At 41.1% G+C, this 26138-nt stretch overlaps 1 protein-coding gene across 5 annotated transcripts in view; it reads right to left on the bottom strand.

Annotated features, from left to right (window-relative positions):
* DNAH8 (dynein axonemal heavy chain 8) overlaps positions 1-26138 on the bottom strand; it is a 319842-nt gene that overhangs the window by 76204 nt on the left and 217500 nt on the right. For all 5 annotated transcript variants that reach the window (XM_031667069.1, XM_031667067.1, XM_031667072.1 and 2 more), the window contains 8 exons: positions 24873-25028; positions 22622-22804; positions 18326-18431; positions 15820-16072; positions 15058-15248; positions 9000-9121; positions 4983-5101; positions 3034-3236 (listed from right to left, as the gene is read on the bottom strand). In XM_031667069.1, coding sequence (XP_031522929.1) covers positions 3034-3236; positions 4983-5101; positions 9000-9121; positions 15058-15248; positions 15820-16072; positions 18326-18431; positions 22622-22804; positions 24873-25028 — 1333 coding nt within the window. The remainder of the gene's footprint in view (positions 1-3033; positions 3237-4982; positions 5102-8999; positions 9122-15057; positions 15249-15819; positions 16073-18325; positions 18432-22621; positions 22805-24872; positions 25029-26138) is intronic.

Below are 26138 nucleotides of genomic sequence, written 5' to 3'. Positions count from 1 at the left end.
CCTTGATTATTGGTTTACTCAGGGTTTTCTACCTTTTCTGAGGAATTTTCTAAACTCATATGTTTCTATAAATTTGCCAATTTTGATGAGCTGCTGTAATTTATTACTATAATTATAAGCCATTCTCCTATTATTTAAAATGTTAAAATATTTCATCTGTACATATTATTATTTCAGTTTTTATATTATTATTCTACTTCTACTTTTGTGTACCTGTGGGGGTTTTATGTATTTGTTCTCTTTTGTTCGTTTTCAGGTGTTCTTTTTAAGCCCATCCTTCCTCTGAGACCTCCCTCCTCCCCTATTCAGGCTCCCAGAAGGGCTCTCATGTTAAATCCATCTGCTTTCTCCACTTCGCCCACATACCCAGTACTCTGTGCAGAGCTCCTCTGCTCCAGATTTCTCACTACAGATCTTGACCAGTACCAGACAATATCTATAACCCAAAGTTTCCCTTCTCCTCTTTTTCTACAAAAATTTTTTGATTCTGTCCCATCCTTATGTTACTTTCAGGTAGCTGGTTAATTCCTTCAATGAAAACAATGAGAAGGAATGAAAAAGAAAGACCAATGAGATCACTGAAGTGGGGTTCCTGACATAAGTTCTGAACCAGATCTGCCATGGACTAGGTCTGGGGCCTTATCTCCAGACCATAGTTTCCCCCATCCGTAAAAAAAAAAAAAAAAAAAGTAATTGGATTTCAAGATTTCCAGTCACATTCACCTTAAGCATCCTATGATTATTATCCAGATTTTCAAATAAAATATTAATAGCTGAGACTACACTAACATGTTGCTCTGTCTGTGTAACAGTTCCATTTTAACAGCTAGCTTTGGGACTTTCAACCCAAAGCAGCAAGCAGCACGAGATTTCCTAATACTGTTAAAATGATTTGGCAATAGAATTGTTCATAAAATTCATTTGATCCTTCAGTGTCAAAACCAAATCTATGTTGTTCCAGTATCCTAATAAAGGAATCAATAGAAGCCTGGATTGTTGTTGGAAAAAGTAAAGTAGGAGTAAGAAATGGAAATCACCAAATTGCCAAGCAAAGCAGTATGATAGAACTAAAGGAGATAGCACAAGTCTGCCCTTCTGTATTCATGGAATGTCAGTTATAATTTCTCCCCAAGGAGACCCTGAATTTCTTGATTATGTTCTTAAATTACATTTGAAATGGTAACTCTGGTTGAATATTCCTTCTTCTAGGCATTGTATCGTCTTCTAAGAAATGTCCCCCATTCCAGCTTCATACATAAGGTTTCTACTAGGAACCTATCTCCAGAGCAGCAGTTCATCGATTGGCCCAGAAAGGAGTGCATGACCAAAGCTATGATTGGCCCAGAAAGGAGTGCATGACCAAAGCTATGATTGGCCCAGAAAGGAGTGCATGACCAAAGCTAAGACAATGAGTTACTTCCCTGGATATTGGGACTTGGAACCAAGACAATAAGAGGAGTTTCCCTGGGAGTGCTGAACATTCTGAGCATGTAAGCAGTGAAGCCCACGAGCCACCAGAAGCCACATGTTCTGCCATGTGGAGAAGAATGGTAAGTGGCAAGAGAGAAAAAAGACACCTCTGTAGAGACAGAAGTGAGGCATAGCGGCAGCTGGATAAACACTCATAGAGCAACAGATTTGAGAGACATTTGCAAACTGTAAGGCTACTAGAGAGGCATCACTCTCAGATAAACTCAGACAGCTGGTGTGCTGCAGTAAATACTAGAGCAAAACTGCCTACTTTGGAGATAGCTAATGAGACTTAACCATGAGCAGTTGCCAATATAACCTGGGCACTCTTTGCATTGGTATCAGTGTTCAGATAGAAGACCATGGCCATTTGAACACTGATCCACTGAGAATATAGAACAGTGTGGTGACAACAAATAGAGTGAAGTCAAGATGAGAAAAGAGGACATGAACATGGACCATACTACCATAGCTTGGTTTTATGCACAGGGACAGGTGGCTAGTACATGGACATGACTGAATTGATTTTATATCATGCTTATGTAGACTATGTAATAAATTTAATGTAATTTTACTTCACAGGATAGATTTAGTGATTCACAATCAATCACTTAAATACTCAAAAGACATGAGTGGATTAATCCTACAAGTTATATAGATATCTGAACCTAGAAGATTGCAAATGGCAATGTCAACCACATTCAGATTTTCAGAGTATGAATGAAGGAAGGGATAAACAGTCCTTCTTACAGCATGGCACAATCCTGTCAAGATGTGCTCTGCATCCCTGTCCTTTAATCCTACTGATTCAGTCACACTTATAAACGCTTTTTGTTTATAACTTCTCTGCGCATCTCCTCCCCACTAGAGTAACTTTCTATCTCCCACCACCCCACCTGGTAAATTTTATCTATTTTTTAACTTCTTACTCAAATATCATCAATGTGATGTTTTCCCCCATATCCCAGGCAATCTGAGTAGCTCTGAATCCTGTGAACGGCCACTTCTATGAAATATTTACTGCAGCTGTCACATCGCCCTCAATTACATGTTTACATGTCTGTCTTTCCCAGCTGTGTTTGTATTCATCTCCGTACCCCCAAATCTAGCACACTGCCTGTACGGAATGGTTATTAAGTGAAAGCATGAAATAATTAATCCCTAATTACTATTCATTACAATAATGGTTATAGTTTTTCAATTTGTGACAAAATAAACTTTGCCGTAATTTTATATAGGCGTGGCAATAACGTAAACTTTGGCTGTTGTGCATTCATTCTTTTTAGCCGGCTATCCATGCAATGCAGCTATCTCCTTAGAACTTAAAAACACAACCAATAAAAAAAAAAGTATATGGTAGATGAGTGTGTTCTTCTCTACACAAAGATACCTATATCATAGCCTCACTTTAGGGGGTATGAAAGGATGGAAGAGGAATAAGTTTAATATTTTTTGAATTCAGTTTTACATATATTTCTAAGAATCAGTTATAAAATTATGAAAGGCAAAATTCAGGGCAAAAATATGGAAGTGTTGCTAAATTTTGTAGATTGTTAATCCTACCCAGTTTCAGTTTCTTGGCCAATGCATCAATTTGATTCGTGGGGTCAGATCCCATGGACAGGAAGCATATCAGAGGTGTCCGGGTATCACTTTCTTCCCAAGTTTTCTCCAGATTTAAGATAACTGGTTCCGTGTACTTCTCCTCCAAAGAATCTGCAATATACTTTCTTGCTTGAAAAACAGTACGGTCTGGGCACCACGACCTAAAAATGAATACAAGTTAAGCGAAATAAACTAAACGTGTTCATTTTTTCTTCTATCTGAGTAAAAACACACATTTAATTAGCAAAAGGGCACCAAGCTAATTCCTACTTTTCCACATCCGTGTAAGAGGAATGGCCAGGTTTCCTATCCGTGGAAGAGCACAAATTTAATCTCATGGTTTTGGTGCCAGCCAGGCTTTGGCAAGAAGTAGGGCAGAGCCCATAACAACACAGTGTCCTCCACCAGCTCCAACACATGGTAGGGGCTGACCTGCCACACACTCTGAGGCTCCACATCCTTCAGGAGAGGAACCAATGTGCCAAAGATGCCCAAAGTAAGTTAGTCAGCAAGCATTTGTGGCATACCATTTGTGTAATGCACACCATAGCAAGTTCCACATACACAGACACATTGGATAGTGTCATTTAATACTGATATGGTAAAGCACAGACAAGCCCCACAGACTCTTTTTGTTTTGTTTTGTTTTGTTTTTTTGCTACTAGATTGTACTATTTGACATAGATCTAATTTTTAAATGATGGATTAAAAAATAGACACATGTGTTCCAATAAAACCAAGTAGGCCTGGCTGGGTGTGGTGGCTCACGCCTGTAATCCCAGCACTTTGGGAGGCTGAGGTGGGTGGATCACGAGGTCAGGAGATTGAGATCATCCTGGCTAACATGGTGAAACCCCGTCTCTACTAAAAATACAAAAAATTAACTGGGCGTGGTGGTGGGTGCCTGTAGTCCCAGCTACTCGGGAGGCTGAGGCAGGAGAATGGTGTGAACCTGGGGGGCAGAGCATGCAGTGAGCTAAGATCGCGTCACTGTACTCCAGCCTGGGCAACAGAGCAAGACTCTGTCTCAAAAAAAAAAAAAAAAGGAGCCCTTTCATACTCTGCGGACTATGAAGTCAACATTAGTGTTGTTCTGGCCACTCTTGAAGGGTGACAATGTCTAAGAAACAGCTTTTTCTAAGAAATGCAAACTTAGGTGTAGAACGTTAGAAAAGACAAAGATCGCTTCAAAATATCTCTACCTCTCATTTTTCATGTAGGGGTCTCATCTCCCCTGCTTTACTCCTCTGCCTTACCCACCTACCATACAAACACACACACACACGTGCACGCACACACACACTGATTTTTTTCAACGTGGAAGGTCTCTGAGTTACTGGATACTGAGAAAATGTAAAATGTGAAAAGAGAGGGCGATTTTCTTCTTTAACATCAATTTCAAACTTCTGTTTCCATTTTATAGCCAAAAGTAGCATTTATATATTTCGAATTCAGTGCAATATTATTGGTTTTTTTCTCAAACGCAATTTAACTTTAGCTTATGAGCTAATTGTCTTGTAACTTTGTGAGGTCTGCTTTTTTAAAGAAATAAATTCAACAATAACTGATTTACACTCAATGGTAAATCATGAACAAAGTGAATAATAAAAGCATATTTTTCACGCTTTTTGCTAAAAGCACTATCATTAATATGTTGTCAAAATACATCATTCCCTGCCACCATTACCATTTTATTTTGCTTGTCAAGGAACTGAAGAACTGCTATCCCAAGCCATAATTTGGAAGTACATACACTTCTTATAATATTAGGCTGGCACAGAAGTAATTGCGGTTTTTCCCGTTACTTTCAATGACAGAGATACAGTGAAGTAAACTCACTGAGATACAATCTGTAATTTAGCAAAATTATGAGTGATGCTTCTAGGTCTGATAATGCCTGTTCTCACCTGATAAGTAAAAGTTTATGGCAGGTATCTAGTGAATCGTTATAACCATCAGGGATAATTTCCTCCTCTGGAGCGTCTTTATCAAACCAGCTTTTCCACCCCTTCTCATTACGAGATATCTAAAAGAAGCAAGCCAATTAGCAAGTCACAGAACTGTATGTAATCGGAATATATTAGAAAGGATTCTGAATCACCTAAGCGGGTCATTCTTTACAGGCAGATAATTTTTCAAGCGTAACAGCACAGTTTAAACCTTTCTTCAGGATCAATGACTTCAATAATGTAGATATTACTATTCCCTTCCAGTTCTTCCATTATTTTTCTACATTATGCGCTACAATTAGGACCATTTGTTAACTGCACCAAATGACTGGGCCAGAAGAAACACACATCAAGGTTTCTCAAGCTTGGTTTTATTGTCATTTGGATCTGAATTTTTTTTTTTGTGGGAGGCTGTCCTGGGCATTGTAGAATGTTTAGCAGCATCCCTGTCCACTGGTGATGCCAGTAGCACCCTCCACCCGGGTCCTAACAATCAAAAATGTCTCCAGACATGGCCAGATGCCCCTGGGGGTGGGTAGATTACCCTCAGTTGAGAACCACTAACAGGGCATTCTGATAACCGGACCTCTAAATGTTGATTTCTACTTAAAAATAATAATAGATGACAACATCAAAACTTTTATTTTCCTAGTGATCCCCCACCTTGAGACCTAAAGCCTGATAACAAAAGGAGTCTCTCCAACAGCTGCTCTTAAAGTTCAGAAGCATGAAAAGGACTTCAGGTGTTCAGAGGCATTAAAAGGTGCCCACTGCAGCCCAAGTACCGTCAAGACTAAGTACGAAAACCACAGATTATTGAGCCTATCCCTGCTCTTCAGCAACAATCAGGCTGGGTTACGTAAGTGTGCTTTTAAAAAAAGCCATGGTACAAGGTGGCTCACACCTATAAGCACTTTGGGAGGCCGAGGCGGGCGGATGACCTGAGGTCAGGAGTTCGAGACCAGCCTGACCAACATGGAGAAATCCAGTCTCTACTAAAAATAAAAAAATAAAAAAATAAAAATTAGTCGGGTGTGGTGGCACACGCCTGTAATCCCAGCTACTCAGGAGGCTGAGGCAGGAGAATCACTTGAACCCAGGAGGCAGAGGTTGCTGTGAGCCGAGATCGCACCACTGCACTCCAGCTCTGGGCAACAAGAGTGAAATTCCCTCTCAAAAACAAAAAAATAAAAAAATAAAAATATAAAAGCCACAGTAAGCAATAATAGCAAGTAGCAAAGGCTCGTATAACAGATGCCCTATGCCAGACCTGAGGATTACACCTTTTCCTCTATGACCCCTACTTTTTATTGAGGCATAGACAGGGTAAACAACTGTCCAAAGTCTCATATCTATAGTGTGAACAATTCATCATACAGGATACAGACAGAGTATAAATTAATAACAGAACAGTTACTCTGTAACTCAGTTGCTCCCACTTTGTCCCTGGGGCACTAAAAGATGAAGGGGATTTCTGGCTGGTTCTGGTGGCTCACGCCTGTAATCCCAGCACCTTGGGAGGCAGAGGCGGGCAGATTGCCCGAGCTTAGGAGTTTGCGACCAGCCTGGGCAACACAGTGGAACTCTGATTCTACTAAAATACAAAAAATTAGCCGGGCGTGGCGGCATGCATCTGTAGTCCCAGGTACTCAGGAGGCTGAGGCAGGAGAATTGCTTCAACCTGAGAGCCGGAGGTTGCAGTGAGCCAAGAGCATGCCATTGCACTCCAGCCTGGGCAACAGAGTGAGACTCCATCTCAAGAAACAAACAAACAAACAAACAAACAAACAAATAAATAAAGGGGATTTCTGAAATGTTTCACAACTGCCACCTATCTCCTGAAGATTGTATCGGCTCTCTCTGGTTGGCCACCCTCAAAGAAGCTGCCTGCATGCCAGGGCCTGGGTGTTGCCAGCCTTACCTTGCACCTGCCCACAATGTCCCTCACAGGTCCCCTCCACAACTGCGGCTGAGGCACAGGAAGAAATCAGATGACTATTCTTTGCCTACTGACCTTCTACCTGCTAATTTTGACTTGACCACAGTAGAGCTTCTAGGGTGAGCTGCAGCCATGATGGGTGATAAGATGACTTCCAGCCTCTGTATGTCCACCTCCATTTCTCATTCCTTTTCCTGGCCCTTGGCCTGGGATGCCAAGGTCAGGGAAGCATCTCTTTGAGGTTATGATGTTTCAGTTCGTGACACCCACTCAGCTGGGAGACTGATCTTCTGCTTCCTCCCTTCCTTCCCCCAGGCAGGCCAGACTGATGGCCACTTGACTGCAGGTCTCCACTGAAATTTTGCAACCTTTCTGAGAACTGCCCCTCACTCCACTTCTGGCCCATCCAGTGGTGTAAGAGGAGTGGGAAAGAAATAACTCATGATGGCATGGGAAGAGCATGAGCTTTGTCACTTATTGGCAATGGGGTCTTGGGCAAGTACCTAACCTCTTTGAATCTCCGTTATTTCATCTATAAATTAGGGTCAATAACTCTGCTTTTCTGTGGCAGGGTTATTGTTGCAAAGTACCTATTCCACTGGAAGTAGTAATAGCTACTATATTCTACCTCATGAGTACTTAACATCTAGTTGGCAGAGGCAAACAATAATAAGTATTCTTGTATCAATGTAAACCATCAGTAGAAGGCATGGGCTTCGAGTGATTTTTCCAGTGGTTCTTGACCATCTCCCTTACCCAATCGCTGACCAGATCGAGATCACTTTCTTTTCTTTTCTTTTCTTTTTCTTTTTCTTTTTTTCTGGAGACAGAGTCTCACACTGTCGCCCAGGCTGGAGTGCAATGGCATGATTTCGGTTCACTGCAACTTCTGCCTCCCAGGTTCAAGCGATTCTCCTGCCTCAGCCTCCCGAGTAGCTAGGACTACAGGCACCCACCACCACGCCTGGCTAATATTTTGTATTTTTAGTAGAGTCGGGGTTTCACTCTGTTGGCCACGCTGGTCTCAAACTCCTGACCTCGTGATCCACCTGCCTCAGCCTCCCAAAGTGCTGGGACTACAGGTTTGAGCCACGGCGCCCGGCCCAAGATCACTTTCTTTTTCCAAGCATTTGTTTGGGCTTGGAGGACTCATCTGTGGTTGTACTACAAAACAAAGCTCACTGTCCATCCACAGATGGAACCCAGTGAGTTTATCCAATTGACTCTGACCCAACCAGGCTGAGTAGGTAGAGTCTACACAATGTTTCAGAAATGCCACTAAACAAACAGAGGCAGCTAACACAGTATGTTGGGTGGGGGATTGGTGATTACAGCATGAGGCTCTGCCAACCTGCAGTCTACCTATGGCCCCATCTGTCAGTCACTAGCGGCCACAGAAAAGAGATGATTACTGGCATCTGACACTGGGAAAGTGCAGGCTCCCTCAGTGACAGGCAGTTGTAGCCAACAGATCCCAGTAAAAAACAGCTATCTTTATTCTGAGTTGCACGATTGTTTTCCAGTGACAATTGACTCAACAATTAATCCACAGTAATCAATGTACATTTTCAAATAAGAAAAAAACAACAGGCAAATCGGCACCTATTTCTCCATTTTCACCATTATATTTCACCACTAAAATAATTTTTTAGAGGGACCTCAACCACTTAATTTGACTCACATCCAAATCTGCACAAATCACTTATATAGGCAGAAGTTACAGTGTAAAAGCACGAGTCGTCTACAATAAAACGGTCCATCTACTGGTTCTGATTCCAGCAGCAACTCAAACAGGCATATAAAAATGGCCCATGCCCACCACACAGGAGGAAAACAGTTGCCTGTAACTATGAAGAGGTTAACCCTGAGGTCCATCTGTCCAAGATCTCTCCCAGACAGCCACAGAGCCTCAGATCCAAACTACTGGGTTGACTTTTTTGGGTGAAGGAATTGCTGCCAGGAAGCCCCAGTTTAAGTGGCCCAGGTATGTTTAGGTTTGCAGATCTGCACTTTCAACCAGCCCTTTATTGTATTACCTGGTTCATAATTTCTGCAAATTGTGGAAGTTTACTCAGCTCCACAAGATTCAGCCACGTCATGTCAAGGATCCAGCGATAGGGCTTGGGAGGGCAGGCTTTCAGGTCCAGAGCTGCTCCTCCTGGGGAAGGGCGTCAGACGGGGTGAAACGCGTGAGCCTGTACTTCATTTTTAGAAATGTACTCTCCAAACAATAAAAGCAAGATAGCCACATGACTGAAAATATGGGAAAATTGGAAAATAATAATATTGCAGAAAATGTGGGGGCTTTTTGGTACATTTCCTTCAAGTCTTAGTGTTTTATTTACTGATTTATACCATTTTATAAGGTACAAATAACAACTCTGTCATTTTTCCCTGCAAGGAATTTTTCTCAAGTGATTATATTTGTTTGCTTTTTATTTTTTAACGATCTAAAATTTATAATTTGATATCAATGAATATGTTGATCTTTTCATGCGTGGGTTTTAAATATCACTTCTTAGTCATTACTCCTCCAGAAGCTTGCCATTAAACACTACTTGTTACCAGGTCAAACAGAGAGATAAACAGATGGATGGGTTAGGGTTAGGGTTAGGGTTAGGGTTAGGGTTAGGGTTAGGGTTAGGGTTAGGGTTAGGGTTAGGGTTAGGGTTAGGGTTAGGGAAGGAGGGTGGGAGAAAGGGAGGCTAGGGATAAAAAGAGGGAAGGAAGTGAAGGAGGAAATGATATAATAGATCTATGGGTTTTTTAGTGGATGACTAATATTTAAATCATTTATCCATTCACTGATGGAACAAATATTTATTGAGCACCCTCTGGGTATTTGGTATGTTCCAGACACTGGGGGATATAGCAGAGAAAAGCCCACCAGACCCTGGCTTTCACAGAGCTTGAGTCCAGTGGAGAATGAGTTATAGCATTAATCATATTCTGAAGCAAATCTCAGGTCAAACGGGCATACCCAGCATTTTCCAATGAAATATATGATGATAGTTACAATTTCAAAATTTCTCTATTGCATGTCTTTGGTAACATATCATAATAATTCCAGCTCCACTGTTGCTTAATTCAGATGTATGCAAAACAGTGATTCTTGAACTCTTAAATCTTATCGTCTTCCTTAAGAACTCATCATTCCTTCCAGTTCACAAATCAACTCATGGACCAAAAAAGGGGGGTGGGGGAACTACAGGTCTTTGCTCTCCGTCCTGAGTAGCTGTATGAACTAAAGTACTTTTTTCATGTAAATCCATTTCCTCCACCACAGGGGACTTGGGAATCTGTGGCTCTGAGTGCAACAATACTTTTAGAACAACGTGTAAACCTTCTTCTCACCGTCGGCCCCTCTGCAACCTGGAGACAGAGCTGGTCTCACTAGAGCACCATTACTGCTACTGTAGGAGCCACTGGTGCGAGAAGCAGCCACTAGAGAGAGCCACCTGCAGCCCTGGCACAGAGACAAACTCACCCCTTTTCTTCTTGGTTGTTTCCAAAGAAATGTTTTTATGTAATCCTGAGCTTTAGAGACACCAGGAGAAGAAATCTAAGCTATCTTTGTGTTTCCAAACATATTAGAACAATGACGGCCCTTCCTATTCCCCAAAATATCCTGGCTCTGCCACATAAGAGCTGCACAAACTTGAACAACAACAACAAAAAAAACATGAATCCCTCTCAGTTTCCTCATCTGCCACATGGATGTCTGATAGAATCTACCAGATTGGCTGCTGCGAAGGTTAAATACAGTAATGTACGTAGAACAGTATAGAATAATAATAAGAGCTATGTAATCATTAGCTGTTGTTCTGACATTCTCTCTCTCTCTCTCTCTCTTTCTCTCTCTCTCTCTTTCTCTCTTTTTCTTTCCCCGCTTGGAAGGCCCAGGTCCAGTCCAGTTTGGAAGGCAAGAAAAGACCCCCTAAGGTGTCTTTTTGTACACAGTCTATGACAAAAGAAAGATAATATCTTTCTAAAATAACCAGGCAGGGAAGAAAGGTAAATCCATTGCTCTATAATGCAGGATTGCGCCTGGTATCCATTTCATTTTTCAAAGTGTTCTGACATTTTTGGTTGAAGAAGAAAGTCAAAGTCACCTTGCAAATATTGCAGAAAGAAAGTAGTAATTGAAACAAACAAACTGAAAAACCTGTCACTCTTGGGAAATCAAACATTTCTGCTACGATAAATAACTCCTCCACTCTCCCCCTTAAGTATTGAGTTCAAAATGATTTTTTTAAAGTATCTATGATCTAAGGATCATGTTTGTTAACTTTGAAAAAAACATTAAAAACAAAGTCATACCATCTTTTAAGGAATAATTCAGTCAAAATGTAAGCCAGTTCAAAACTAAAACAAATTTTACGTTTTGTTTAAAAACTCTTTTATTGCTGAGCTAATTGTACTGCTGTCAATCAACCTATCATACAATCCCAAATTAATCTTCTTAAAGCACTGTTCTGTTCATGCCACATCCCTGCTCATAAAACATTCGATGGCTCCCTATTGCCAACTAAATTAAATCCAAACTCCTCTCCCTGACTCTCCTGGCCCTATACAATATAGTTCTCCCTGACTCCAATTTTATGAAATGGGGTCACAAATGTGCTAACACCACAACCCATGTGTTCAGCCTTCTTTATTTTTCTGTAACAAATCTAATCCTCCCTGACGAATTCCCTCCCCACTGTGTTGCCGCATTTCTCAGTCTCCTCTGATTTACCCACCCTCTTTCAAATAACCCAGTCTCTTTCAGGGTAGCTCTGGTCTGGTTGGTTGGTAGGTGGGAGAGGTGAGATGGGGTGGGATTATGTCGTGGTGGGAAGCATGCCTCAGGTCTGCAGGCTGCCCTCCAGGATTTCCATGCCTCAGGTGCAGGCTGGGTCCCTGCACTGTATCCTCTGAGCTACGACAAATGCTATCTGTCGGGGCCCTGGGCTGCAATCACTGCCCCAGCTCCTGGCATTTGTACTTTGTCTGCAGGTACAAAGTTTTCTTTCTCTAAAACTTTTTTGTTTGACCTCCAGTCTCAGCTGCGTGCCAGCCCTCTCAACCTCTGAATGTCGCCACATTCCTACTTGCCAAACCTCAGGCTCGCCCATCCAGCTACTCCCCTGCTTCCATGGTGGGTGTGACACTGGGCAGAATGCAGGGTCATCTCCTATCTGAGACTTTCTCTGGCCCTCTCCCCTTCTCACCTCCCTCAGGAGGCAAGGAAGAGATGAGGATCTTTGCACCTGACCTCCTCTTTCTACCTCTAACCTCCTTTTTCCTTCCCAGCATCCATTGTGGACCCAGGCACCAGGTTTCCCACTTTTTCCTTTCTATGTCATATGTGCCTCCTTCTCAGGGGTCACATTAGCAGATGGCATTCAGGAAGCAAAGCCAGCTCACCGGTAAGGAAAGATTCAAAAGTATGCTTCTCCTCCCCTCGTATTGCACAGTATCTTTGTCCATTCAGCCACTATCCCAAAATACCATAGGCTGGGTGGCTTAGAAACAACAGAAATGTTTATTTCTCACAGCTCTGGAGGCTGGAGAGTCCAAGATCAAGACCCTGGAGAATTCAGTGTCTGGTGAGGGCCCATTTCCTGGTGCATAGATGGCTCCTTTCACGGTGTCCTGACATGGTGAGAGGGGGAGTGAGCTCCCTCGGGCCTCTTTCGTAAAGGCACTAATCAAGCTATTCTCATGTCTCAGCCTCCTGAGTAACTGGGATTACAAGTGCCTGCCACCATGCCCAGCTGATTTTTGTGTTTTTAGTAGAGACGGGGTTTCACCTTGTTAACCAGGATGGTCTCGATCTCCTGACCTTGTGATCTGCCTGCCTCGGCCTCCCAAAGTGCTGGGATTACAGGCGTGAGCCACCGCACCCAGCCTAGGTTATCTTTTCTAATTTTTTTCTGGATAGCTCAAATTTCACATGTCTGTAGTCATCAGAGCTGGTCACAAACTGTTTCCCCGCCTTTCAAACACACGAGGAATTGCACTCTGCTCTTTTTGAAGTGAGATGTGGCTGCATATCTGGCTTTGGCTAACGAAATAGGAGCGTAAGTGATATGTGTCACTTGTGGGGTGACTTTTAAGAGCCAGTGCACAGTCTGCCACATCCTTGCCCTTCTGCCGTAGTAGTTTTGGAAGCAATGTGGATTTCTGAGTGACTAGAACAGCATGTTGGAGAGGTAACATGAATGTAGTTCATGAATGTAGGTAACATGAATGTAGTACACCTTGGTTGTGTTAAGTCACTGAAATTTTGGGATTGTTTTTATGGCAGCAAAATCTGGCCTATTCTGACTACATAGGCCCTAAAATCACATCCAGAAATCCCCCACACCAACCCTCCTCAAACCAGCTCCTCTTCCAACCAACCAGACCAGAAATCTCTGCATAGACCGGAAATCGTAGACTCATTTCTGCCTGCTCTCTTGACTCTTCTATGCATCGGTTTTTGCCATTTTACCTCCCTAATCTCTCATACCCTTGTCTCCCTATATATTCCCATTGCCTTTACCCTAGGTTGGGAATGTATTCCTGCAGTTGGGAAGATTGAAAGAGACTCCTTTGAACCTCTTTTCTTTGATCCTTACACATGTGCCAAGTTCACCTCCCTAAATGACCATAATGATCACATCACCACCTTACACAACTCCCTGTTTCTTACCAGATCGAGAAAATGCTTCCTATGGGAACCCAGGCTCTCCGCAGTATGTCACCAGTTTATATGTCCAGCTCTATTTCTCAGTATGCCTCCATATCCACCTTTCATTTCAACAAAACCAGACTGATTCTTACAACTTAGATGTTCTCCACTCATTCCCTTTTTCATGCTGCTCCCTTTCAGCATGGAATGTTTTCCTCTTTTCTACCTCTTCAGGGTCCACCTCAAATGCCACTTTCTTTTTGGGGTGTGGGGAGCCAGAAAATAATTGGTTAAATCATATATAAAGAGCCAAACACACAAGAAAAAGATGGAAGCATTTTGCCACGTACCGAATAGTTCCCCAACTCATGACTTAACCCACAAAGGTATATTTTCTAAGAAACTGTTTTTGATTTCACCAACCACATGTAATCGCTCCCTCCTTTTAGACTCAACACTTTGCTTCTTAGCTCTCTTACAGCACTTAGGTGATTCTGCCTTACTTTGGAGTGATTTTTAAATTATCTTTATCTCCATTTTGAGGCTATTATTTCTTTTCAAGCAGTATCTGGTTTATTCTTACATCCCCAAAGCTAGCGTGGTGGGTTTACATAGCATGAGCTCAGTAAATACTTGTGTAACTAAATTGAAATGAAAATTCCAGGCCGGGCGCGGTGGCTCACGCCTGTAATCCCAGCACTTTGGGAGGCCGAGGCGGGCGGATCACAAGGTCGGGAGATCAAGACCATGGTGAAACCCCGTCTCTACTAAAAAATACAAAAAAAAATTAGCCGGAAGCGCCGGGTGGCGGGTGCCTGTGGTCCCAGCTACTTGGGAGGCTGAGGCAGGAGATCGGCAGGAACCCGGAGGCGAGCTTGCAGGAGCCGAGATCAAGGCCACTGCACTCCAGCCAGGGGGACAGAGCAAAGACTGCCTCAAAAAAAAAAAAAAAAAAAAAAAGAAAAATTCCATTCTTTTGTCTTCTTAATTAGACCTTTAACATGGAGATAGGCAAAGAATAGGATTAACTTCAAATATGAAACACAAGTGAGCCTTTTCTTGCAGTCTGAAAAACCAGCATACCCCCTTGCTGAGGGAATGGCTCTCTTGCTAAAGAAAGCCATCACCAGTATCACTCTTCCTCACTTGAGCAATCGATTCTCCCAGGCATGGTCAGCAGTGAATAAACTGAATGTAGTTATATCAATAACTACAAAAATATCAATATTCAGTTGAGTTGGCACAGACCTGAATCTTAAGTAACCACGGCAAGACGAATGAAAAACGGAAAAGAGATATTAAAAAATAAAACTTCATTACACTTTCATTAGAACATCATTTCCCTACTGGATCACAGAAATGGGTTTATGGTATATCAAAGAGCATATCAAATGCAACATCCTCCACACACCACATCTGTATCCCACACACTTTACCTTTAATGAGAGCTTGAAACTCTCTGTGCTTAACTGTCCCTCTCTGAAGGTCAATTTTTAAGGTCATGAGGAGTACAAACAGGAATTTGTGGTTTTCGTATAGACCTCTGACAGAGTATATAAAAACTTCATATGTCAGGAACTCAATAATATTTGTAATTCTCTTTTGAGGTAGTGGTGACTTTTCAGATCTGAAATACATTTAAGAATCAAAGAAGCAAAGGGCAATTTGCTTTTTAAAAATACTTTTAAACTCAGGGTTACACATGAAGGTTTGTTACACAGGTAAACCTAATTCATGGGGGTTTGTTGCACAGATTACTTCATCACCCAAGTATTAAGCCTAGTACCCATTAGTTATTTTTCTTGATCTTCTCCCTCCTCCCACCCTCCATCCCCTAATAGGCCGCAGTGTCCGTTGTTCCCCTCTATGTGCCCATGTGGTATCATCATTTAGCTCCCACTTATAAGTGACAGCATGTAGTATTTTGTTTTCCCTTCCTGTGGTAGTTTGCTAGGGATAATGGCCTTCAGCTCCATCCATGTTTCCGCAAAGGACATGAGTTCATTCTTTTTTATGGCTACTTAGTATCCCATGTTGTGTATGTACCATCTTTTCTTTATCCACTTTACTGTTGATGGGCATTTAGGTTGATTCCGTGTCTTTGCTATTGTGAATAGTGAAAAAGCAATTTCTAAAACAGTAGAAATACAAGCCAGCTTTGAAGTTACCACTTGTGGATGAAGGTAGTGAGGACTCACCTGGCCATGGACTGGTCAAACAACTTCAAGAACTGGGCCAGTGACGTCTGATACATGATGTTGACCATGCTCATCTCTGTGATGAGGAAGTAGAGGATGCTTCCACGGGTGGCTGCGGGCCGGAACTCCTCCTGAGCCGCGTTGATCTTGATCTCAGTTTCTGCAGCCACATGCAACTTTTCACTTACCTCAGCTGCCGTCTGCTTGGTAGTTCGAAGTACACCAATGAGAGATTCGTCATCTACTAGTGAGCCTAAAATTCAAAACAGGAAAACTGTAGTACACAGATGGGAAAGTTGCAAGGCAAGATACATCTCTTCTGAAAAAAAAAAAAATACTGTTAGCTTTCAACTTGATGTCTCCAAAGTCAGGAAGACCACTGGTACAGTAGAATCTTAAGACACCAAAAAGCTTCTAGACCAACTACCATCCAATGCCTGAAGCCTTCTAAACATTCCCACTGACAGACTATCCCCCACTCTGCCTAAACATCTGCAAAAAGCAAAAGACCCATTTGATTGGGTCTTCACACATCTCAAGACAATGATCATGTCTCCAGTGGTCTTTGCTGTTCCCCATGTGATAGGCTTCACCCCCATTGTCATCTTGGTGGCTCTCCTCAAGTGTCACAGCTTGTCCACCCCACTTGTCTCAGGGTGTGAGCTAACCTGAACACTTCACACATGGGCTGTCGTGCTGGTAGTTGAATGGTACACTCTTTCCTCACGCTGCTTTAGTAGAACAGTCGTTGCTATAGAAAACTCTAATCCCTCTGTCTCTAACAAGAGTAAATTGGGGTATAGTGAAAATGTCTCACCAGGAAGAGAAACTCGAATTTTATTTTTAGTTTTGCCTTTCATTATTGTTTTTTTATTATTATTATACTTTAAGTTCTGGGGTACATGTGCAGAACGTGCAGGTTGGATACATAGGTATACATGGGCCATGTTAATTTGCTGTACCCATCAACGCGTCATCTACATTAGGTATTTCTCCTAATGCTATCCCTCCCCCCAGCCTCTACCTCCGACAAGCCCCTGTGTGTGATGTTCCCCTCCCTGTGTCCAAGTGTTCTTATTGTTCAACTCCCACTTATGAGAACATGCAGTGCTTGGTTTTCTATTCTTATGTTACTTTGCTGAGAATGATGGTTTCCAGCTTCATCCATGTCCCTACAAAGGATATGAACTCATCCTTTTTTAAATTATTGTTTTTAATAGAAATAGTAGATGCTTATGACAATGAATTTGGTTTTAAAATTAAAATCTAAGGAAAGACACCTTGGATGTACTGAGCTAACAATCCCCATATCTGCAAACGGCAGCACTCTGGCCTACCCTAGAGTTCTGGACAGCAGGCGAGTGCTGCAGGAAGGGCTGTGTTACTCTGATGGGCATGCTGTCTAATGTGGAAGTCCAACTTGGGATTAAGCCCAAGGAAAGAGGTCTTGATCCAGCACACTCTTGGCTAGACTAGGGGAGCAGCCCCCAGTTCTGCTTGCTATATTTTTAATGCCCAGGGGTATCCCAAATGGCTGGGAGGAGTCACTGGACCAAAAGACAGACAGCTTCACTAGCAGGAGCAGTACAAGTAGGCAGATAAAAGGACTCTTCACCGAGCTCACCATAAAGGTACAGTATTTCTGGAGGGTCGGACTTGTTTAAATAACATCCCGGAATTAAGGTGCAGTTGGGAAGTATTCATTCACTTCTAATAAGGTAGTAGAATTCAGGTTGCTGTGATTTGCCTGCTACAGAACAATATAATGTTTGTTGATTTTCTTGGATAAAATTTTCTTTTTATATATTGCAGAGAGATTTCATCCTCAAATTGAGGTGTGACATGATGATTTGGCTACCCAGAGGAGAAACTGTCTTTCCCATATAAAGTGGGAGATCAAGCCAAGTAGAGGGTAAGCTGGGCATTTGGTACCCAAGTTCCTCTGACGCAGATTACATGTGTCATAACTCATTGCAGTAACTGCATTTCAATGCCAAATGAAATAATCAATCTAAAAAACAAATGGAGTGAGTTTCACCATGTTGGCCAGGCTGGTCTCAAACTCCTGACCTCAGGTGATCCACCTGCCTTGGTCCCCCAAAGTGCTGGGATTACAGGCATGAGCCACTGCACCCGGCTTGGGAGACAGAGCGAGACTCTGTCTCAAAAGAAAAAAAAATAGATTGAGCACATTAGTTTCTTTGGGGCAAGCAAATTAACCTATAATAAGTTACCTAGCTCTATCAGGAGCCCTTATTTTTCTCAGGAGAAAGCAATTATATAAAGAAAATTGTGTTATTCTCAGATGCTCGGTCTCTATTTGCTAATTTAAAAATCAGATTCTCTGCCGTCCCTCTTTAATGTCTAGATGGAAATTGCCTTGCTTGTTTTTGCATTGATAACATGACTATTTCCTAACATCTATAGTCATGAGGGCATTGAAAACAGTGTAAATGAAATCCTTATTCAGAATCTGTTATTTCATTACTTCTTAATAACACAATACCTTTTGTAGCACTTAATTTATAGAGGAGGTTATCTTCAAGTTCTTTCATCTTCCGCTTATTAAAAGTAACATCCTCCAAAAGTTTAACCCTCTCAGACTCTAACTCCTGTCATTAAAAAACAAAAAATAACATTGGAACTATAATTACCAGTTATTATAGCAAATGCAACTCACTAGTATTTATTAACCATGTTTAAAGTTTAAACCAAAGTACTTTTTGAATGGCAGAAGAAATTACTATCATTAGTCAAATCTATCTATCCATATTTTTGTTTCTGTGGAAATTTTTTTTTAAATTATGCCCACTGTCATTAAAGTTCCACAGCACTTATACTGGCAGGCACCAGACAATTCTGCTAAATAATTTTACCCAATTACCCCAAGCTCTCTTGCCAGCTTGAAGTTTAAAAATAGCATGTCCCGTTCTCTTGGCCCTGTTCCCACACTGCTTCTGTAAGAAATGCTGTCTTTATTCGCAGTCAGAACAAGTAGAAACAAAAAGGCACTAACACGAAGAAACCAAGGGGCTACCCAGATTAAATATGAGCTCTTGGCCTGGTTCCTATGGGAGCACCAGGTACCTGGTTTGGCACAGCCAGTTGCCAATACAAACCCATTTTCCATTTTATTTGTATCTCCTTCTACAGAGGGCAAACTTGAATGTTTACAGGGTATTTTTTCTTACATAAAATGATATATTTTTAAAATTATATTTTGAAAAAATTTCAAGCATTCAAAAAAGTTGCAAGCCTAATACAAGGAACTTTCATACAGCCTTCACCTAGATTCACCAAATCACATTTTGCTTTATCGCTATATCTCTATAGAAAACATAATATTGTCATTATTGTTATTATTATTACTATTACTGCTGAATCACTCTTGGATGTCATGTCCCTTTACCCCTAAACACTTTAGCAAATCTCTGAAGAACCAGGTCACTCTTACATAAGCATAGTCCAATATTCAAATTCAGGAAATTTAACACTGAGAGCGATATGTCAGTATCACTGATACTCTCACTAAACGTAGAGTCTACACTGAAATCACCTCAATAATATTCCTCATAACATTTTTTTCTGACTTTATACAGAATCACATGTTGCATGTAGAATTATGTTAAAAGAAGGCGTTTTAAAACTTCTTATTTGGGAAGGTTTCTGGGAAAATTGCTTCAGAAATTTCATCATTTTCAGAAAGTCTTCCTGAACCAGTCAATCAAAAGTCATGGCACAGTCTTTATCTGCACATCTAATATAGTTTGTTTTGTTTTTTTGGTTTTGTGTGTGTGTGTGTTTTGTTTCTTTATTTGTTTGTTTGAGATGGTCTCCCTCTGACGCCCACGCTAAAATGCAGTGGTGTCATCTCGGCTCACTGCAACCTCCGCCTCCCGGATTCAAGCGATTCTCCTGCCTCAGCCTCCTGAGTAGCTGGGACTACAGGCGTGCACCACCACGCCCAGCTAATTTTTGTATTTTTAGTAGAGACGGGGTTTCACCATGTTGGCCAGGCTGGTCTCAAACTCTTGACCTCAGGTAATCCACCTGCCTCAGCCTCCCAAAGTGCTAGGAATACAGAGGTGAGCCACCATGCTTGGCCTCTAATATAGTTTGTATCACAATCTATCAGTAGATTATTTCCCTCCAACTACGGTTTATGCATCTAGAAGACAGATACGTAAACTTTCCTATTCATCTTTGTATTATTGACAGTACTTAACTTGAGGCTTTGTAGAGAAGAAACTCAACCCAATAAATATTTGCCAAATTGAAATGTGCTGAATTTAGTCCAATTTCTTTATTTTACATTTGGAAAAGCCGAGGACCCAGAAATATGAACTCTGAATAACAATGGTATTAGGCCGGTCTCTGCCAGTAACCAGCTGCATGTTATAACAGCCTAATACCCTTGTCCTCCAACTCCAAGACTAGTGTTATTGGCATTGTACTTACAGGGTGGCAGGATTTGACGGGGCGATGAAGAGCATTGCTCTATTTGCAGGGAAATAACCAGTTAGTCATTTTCATTAAAATGGTCACCCCTGGGTGGCAGTATAGGAATACGTGGACAAAATGAAATCATATTAGCTTCCTTTTCTGGATATCAGATATCATAGCACAGTGGACTCTTGCTAAACTTCATAGCAGGACCTGTAAAACTTATCTAGGAGGCTTGGCAGGCTGCAAAGTCCCTGTGCTGTTATAGATGAAGACCCTTATTTTCTTTGGTCTCCATTTGCTCATCTGTAAAAATGTGGGTGTAATAGGAGGATTGTTAGGAGGGTTAAACATAATGTTTAGAACACCCTCCTGCATATTAAATGTGCACTTTTTTTCTCCAGCAAGGTTGCTATGAGCACCTTAGCACTTCTCTTGAAGAGGAAGCTAGGGAATGAGAAGAGCGGGTGTGGGGAGCCCTGAAGACCTTTCGGCAGTGGAGTTGCTTGACTTCTGGAGGTTAGTGCAGCCTGCAGGGGGGATCTAGACCAGCGAGGAATCATCTCAAAATAAACCCACAGCACCAATTAGACCACAAGGGACTAATCGTCAACAGTTAACAGCATGGGATCCTGAGAGGCGATGGCAACAGTGAATTGCCGGGCCAGGGCCATCTCTGCCTGGCTGTGGAAGAGGAACAAGTTCCCTTCCTGGACTGCATAAGCCCCAGGTTTATTGGAAACTAAGACCAAACAACTAAAGAGAGTCAAAGCTAGGACTGTGCCCTTTTCACTCCACCAGACCAACCACCTTTCAAGGGCCTGTCCCTTGGTGAGCTGTCCACGAGCCAGGCAGGATGCTGCCTTTCACTGAGTCTATTTCTTTGGTGTCTGTGTCATTTCTCTCTCCCTTCTTGGATGTCTTTCCTGCGTCTGGGACCCTGGATTCCCATCTCCTCTTTTCCCTCCTCTGCCTGTTTTCCTCCCTTGTCCTTCTGTTTCTCTCCCATCCACTTCATGCCTCGCTGCTCTTATTATTTCTAACCTTGCCTTGCCTTGAATCCTTCATTCTAAAATTAATTACTTTCTCATATTTTATGCAAATGTACTTTATAATGCAGATATATAACATTATATTTTTATGCAATTATATTTTATGCATAAAACTTAATGTTTTCTGAGCGTCAACTTAAAAATTAGTTTAATCTTGGCCGGGCGCGGTGGCTCAAGCCTGTAATCCCAGCACTTTGGGAGGCCGAGACGGGCGGATCACGAGGTCAGGAGATCGAGACCATCCTGGCTAACCCGGTGAAACCCTGTCTCTACTAAAAAAATACAAAAAACTAGCTGGGCGAGGTGGCGGGCGCCTGTAGTCCCAGCTACTCGGGAGGCTGAGGCAGGAGAATGGCGTAAACCCGGGAGGCAGAGCTTGCAGTGAGCTGAGATCCGGCCACTGCACTCCAGCCTGGGCGACAGAGCGAGACTCCGTCTCAAAAAAAAAAAAAAAATTAGTTTAATCTTGTATCAGTCTCTTAAAATCTTCCAGTCCTAAGTTGTTCTTCGTTTTATTAGAACCCTCAGTTAGACTTAATTTCCCTGCTTTAGTGCAAATTTCATTTAATTAAAAATAAAGGTATGGCTCCCTATATCATTAGATTATTGGACTGTAGTAGTTGAAACTACTACAGTGGAAATAAGAGCCATTCAGAGCAATTTCTTTTTCTCTCAATCATTGTTTTATTGATGTTTTCAGGTGCCCCCAAGACAAGGACTATAGATAGTTAGTACACCTAGAAGTTTCAAGAAGAAGTAGAAAGAGGGGTGTGTGTGTGTGTGTGTGTGTGTGTGTGTGTGTTTGAAGCTGGATAAGAAGATGAGTTACATGATTTCTTGACAGGAATTAAGGCTGCAAAAGAAATATTTATGTTAACAAGGATAAATATGGTTTTTAAATTTTTTTTCTTTTTCACATACTTAGCAATTTCTCAATACATTTTTTTTTTTTTTTTTTGAGACGGAGTCTGGCTCTGTTGCCCAGGCTGGAGTGCAGTGGCTGGATCTCAGCTCACTGCAAGCCCCGCCTCCCGGGTTCACGCCATTCTCCTGCCTCAGCCTCCCGAGTAGCTGGGACTACAGGCGCCCGCCACCTCGCCCGGCTAATTTTTTTTTTGTATTTTAGTAGAGACGGGGTTTCACCGTGTTAGCCAGGATGGTCTCGATCGCCTGACCTCGTGATCCGCCCGTCTCGGCCTCCCAAAGTGCTGGGATTACAGGCTTGAGCCACCGCGCCCGGCCAATTTCTCAATACATTTTAAGCATTTATTATAAGCAGAAATTCTTTACCTTGAGAGAGAGATTACCTGTTTCTCTGTTAGAATTACTCTCCTTAGTAACTGATTCTCAAGTCCTTTCATTGTAACAGTGAAATCAATGACTGATGTTTTAGCGTTAATCTCTGGGGTAAAGGCAGGGTTTGGTAACTTTGTAGTAATGTAAAGTTTAAACGTATCCATGATATCACATTCCTTATCACCGACTTTCACCTGCATAAATTCACATATAAAATTAAAAACAGCTTAAAGGACAGGGAAAGGAACTTGGGTTCAATTTAGAAAAGAATTTACCTGTCAGTGCTGTGAAACTTGAATAAATTGGGAAGGAAAGTTAAAAAAATTTAATCACTAATCTTAAATAATAAACCCTATTCAATTTAGAATAATTTAGAATTGTACTCCTGCCTGGCGATGTTTTTAGCAATGATCCAAGCAAATCAAATGAAAAAGTTATCCAAAGCAAATGGTGAATAAAGGAAAACTTAGACACATCTAAGATTTGACTTTAACACCTTAGCGAGTACTTACCACTCCCATCAGTTGTTTGTAGTACAGGAGCTGCTATTTTTTCCCCCGGTTAAGAAAAGTGTTTCCTACTGTGGAAATTTGCTGTGTTTATAGAAAATTTTATGTTTTTAATTTCATAGGTATATCTGAAGCATATTTGATAACAGAAAAAGTTAATGTAATTTTCAAAGGAAATATGCCAACTTTTTTCAAAAAGGTAACATTTATCTTAAACACTACTATTTGCAGCATGCTGAAAAAACAATTGGTTTTTGCTATCTAAAAATCAGGTGGCAATCAGAATTTTTAAATGACTTAAATCTCTGGTTACTCTTAATTCTCCATGTGACTGAAAACATCACTAAGGCCACCATCACATTCTAAGGCATTATGCCTTCACACTACAGATAAAAATCTAGGATCTTTTAAAAGACCTTCAGGAATGGAGAGTCTACAACCTCCTTTGGCATATTAAATATGCCATATAAGATAAGCCAGACACAGATAAACACTGTATGATCTCACATGTGAAATCTAAAAAAGTCAAACTCACAGAAGCCGAGAATAGAACAGTGGTTGCCAGCGGGGTAGGGGATGGGAGAAATGGGGAGATGTTGGTCAAAGGGTACAAACTTTCAGTTATAAGATGAACAAGTTTCAGGTATCTAAGGTATAGCATGTGTGGTGATGGATGTGTTAAATTAATTTGATTGTGGTAATCATTGTACAATGTATATGTATACCAAATTACCACATTGTACAGTTTAAATATATATGATCTTTACTTGTGGATTAAACATTTTTTAAATGCAGTTCAAAATTGTGGATGAGTCCATAATATCCAAGCAAGTCACCAAAATTTTGCTCTTAGCTTCTTTTTATGAAAAAGAGAAATTCTACCCTCTAATCTCATAGAATATGATGCTAACCTTCAGAACACTAACTGGGCTTTATTTATTTTTCCCCTATAAACTCATAAAGGCTTAAGTATATATTGGATGCTCCATAAACTTTGCTGAATGAATTTTTAAAAATGTGGCATATGAAAGATTTCACATTATGAAGAAAATTTTTCTGAATAAATCTGTCTTTGTTTAATGAGAAAATACTCATTTTTTACTTATTCACTGATATTCATGAAATTAAGTTGTCCAAAGTGAAAAACACCCAATCAGAAATGCTGTTATAAAACCGAAGAAGCCTAAAGGTAGAGAATGGCATGAATTAAAAATGAAGCACTTATACATACTGAAAACAATTCATCACCAACAATTGAGAACAATATTCCATAGCCTCCAACAAAGTCAATGAACTTAGACTGAAAATAAAGAGATAAATGACCAAATCAATGTGTATAGACTTTATTAAAATGTCATTTCCTCCAGGGAAGAAATCTAGGTTATTTTGTAAAAATGTATACATATAAGACTTGCAAAACCAATATCAAGAGTTGCTTAAACATATATATATATGTTGTGTTGCACTAACATATTAAGACCAATGTGTTTCCTTAATGTTATTTAGTTTCAGCTAAATGACTACTCTTATCAAAATATTGCCCCCACCTCAGCAATTTTTATATGCTATAAAAAATAAAAGGAAACACTGAAGTGTCAGTTTGGAAATAGTTTATTTTCAATGTACCAAATACTACTGCCTAAAGGAAATTGCATTTGCTGCTATGCTCAAAAAGATAAGTAGATGTCACCATTGTTCTTTTCTTTCTTTCTCTTTCTTATTTATTTATTTATTTTTTTTTAACAAAGCTCACCTTGAAAGTGGTGCCAGATTTAATAAAATTCTTTTCTAATACATTATCCAAGGCTGGATCCAGCTCTTCACGAATATCCTCAATGAGAAGGGGTCGGCCCAAGGAAAGGCTGTCCTCCAAGTGTGTGCGAAAATATTTATGGTTCAGAGATGTCACCTAAACAGAAAGAACTCATTGGTCTATCAGTGTTACAAAGAATGTGCCCATCGCTACGGGAAACCAAGAGATTTTTTGGACAGGTAACCAAGAATTTTAAGGGCAATACAGGAAGACTTACTTTAAAAAATTAAAGTAACACACAAAAATTAATTTCTAACACTTGGTGAGTCATGATTTTGCTGAATGGGGTCTGGGTGTGTAATGGGGTCTCTCTGATCAAAAGAGGAGGATCAAGGGGCATTGCTCAGATGGAATGTCAGAGTTCTGCTCCTGACAGATGGAAGAGAATAGTCAAGGATTAATCCTTTCAAACTCACATAGCTATAATCCCTCAGAGAAAGCAAAGCAACTTGCATATCTGGATATTCATTTATTTTCTCAGGACCCCTAGAAGATGAGTAAGTGATAAAAAGTAAACATAAGAATGTCAGAGCCGGGCGCAGTGGCTCAAGCCTGTAATCCCAGCACTTTGGGAGGCCAAAACGGGCGGATCACGAGGTCAGGAGATCGAGACCATCTTGGCTAATACAGTGAAACCCTGTCTCTACTAAAAAACACAAAAAACTAGCCAGGCAAGGTGGCGGGCACCTATAGTCCCAGCTACTCGGGAGGCTGAGGCAGGAGAATGACGTAAACCCGGGAAGCGGAGCTTGCAGTGAGCTGAGATCCGGTCACTGCACTCCAGCCTGGGTGACAGAGCAAGACTCCGTCTCAAAAAAAAAAAAAAAGAACGTCAGAAATGATACATTGAGTCACATCGCGGGTCTATCCATGTATTCTGTCTCCTACTGGGAAGAATTTAACGCTTTCCTTAAGTCAACCTAAAAGACTATACATTGACTTTATATATGCTTACATTTTTTAAAACTACAATTCTGAATTCCTGGTTGGGTCCTCCGTGTTTAGTTTAATGCGTTTGTTATTAGTTAAAATAGACACACTGTACTGGTTGGTCTCTGCATGAGCCAATTGGATTTGAACCCTTAAATTGCCTAGGATCCCTCCCCCTGCCTTACTGTGAAGATTCCCAAAGGCTCATTTCTCAACTCATTCTATCCTATCTTCTGAATTCAACTAATGTCTTATGCTATTGTGGGTGCAGACCAT

The sequence above is a fragment of the Papio anubis genome, chromosome 6, assembly GCF_008728515.1.
Source record: "Papio anubis isolate 15944 chromosome 6, Panubis1.0, whole genome shotgun sequence".
NCBI lineage: Eukaryota > Metazoa > Chordata > Mammalia > Primates > Cercopithecidae > Papio > Papio anubis.
This window is presented reverse-complemented; position numbering and strand designations above follow the sequence as displayed.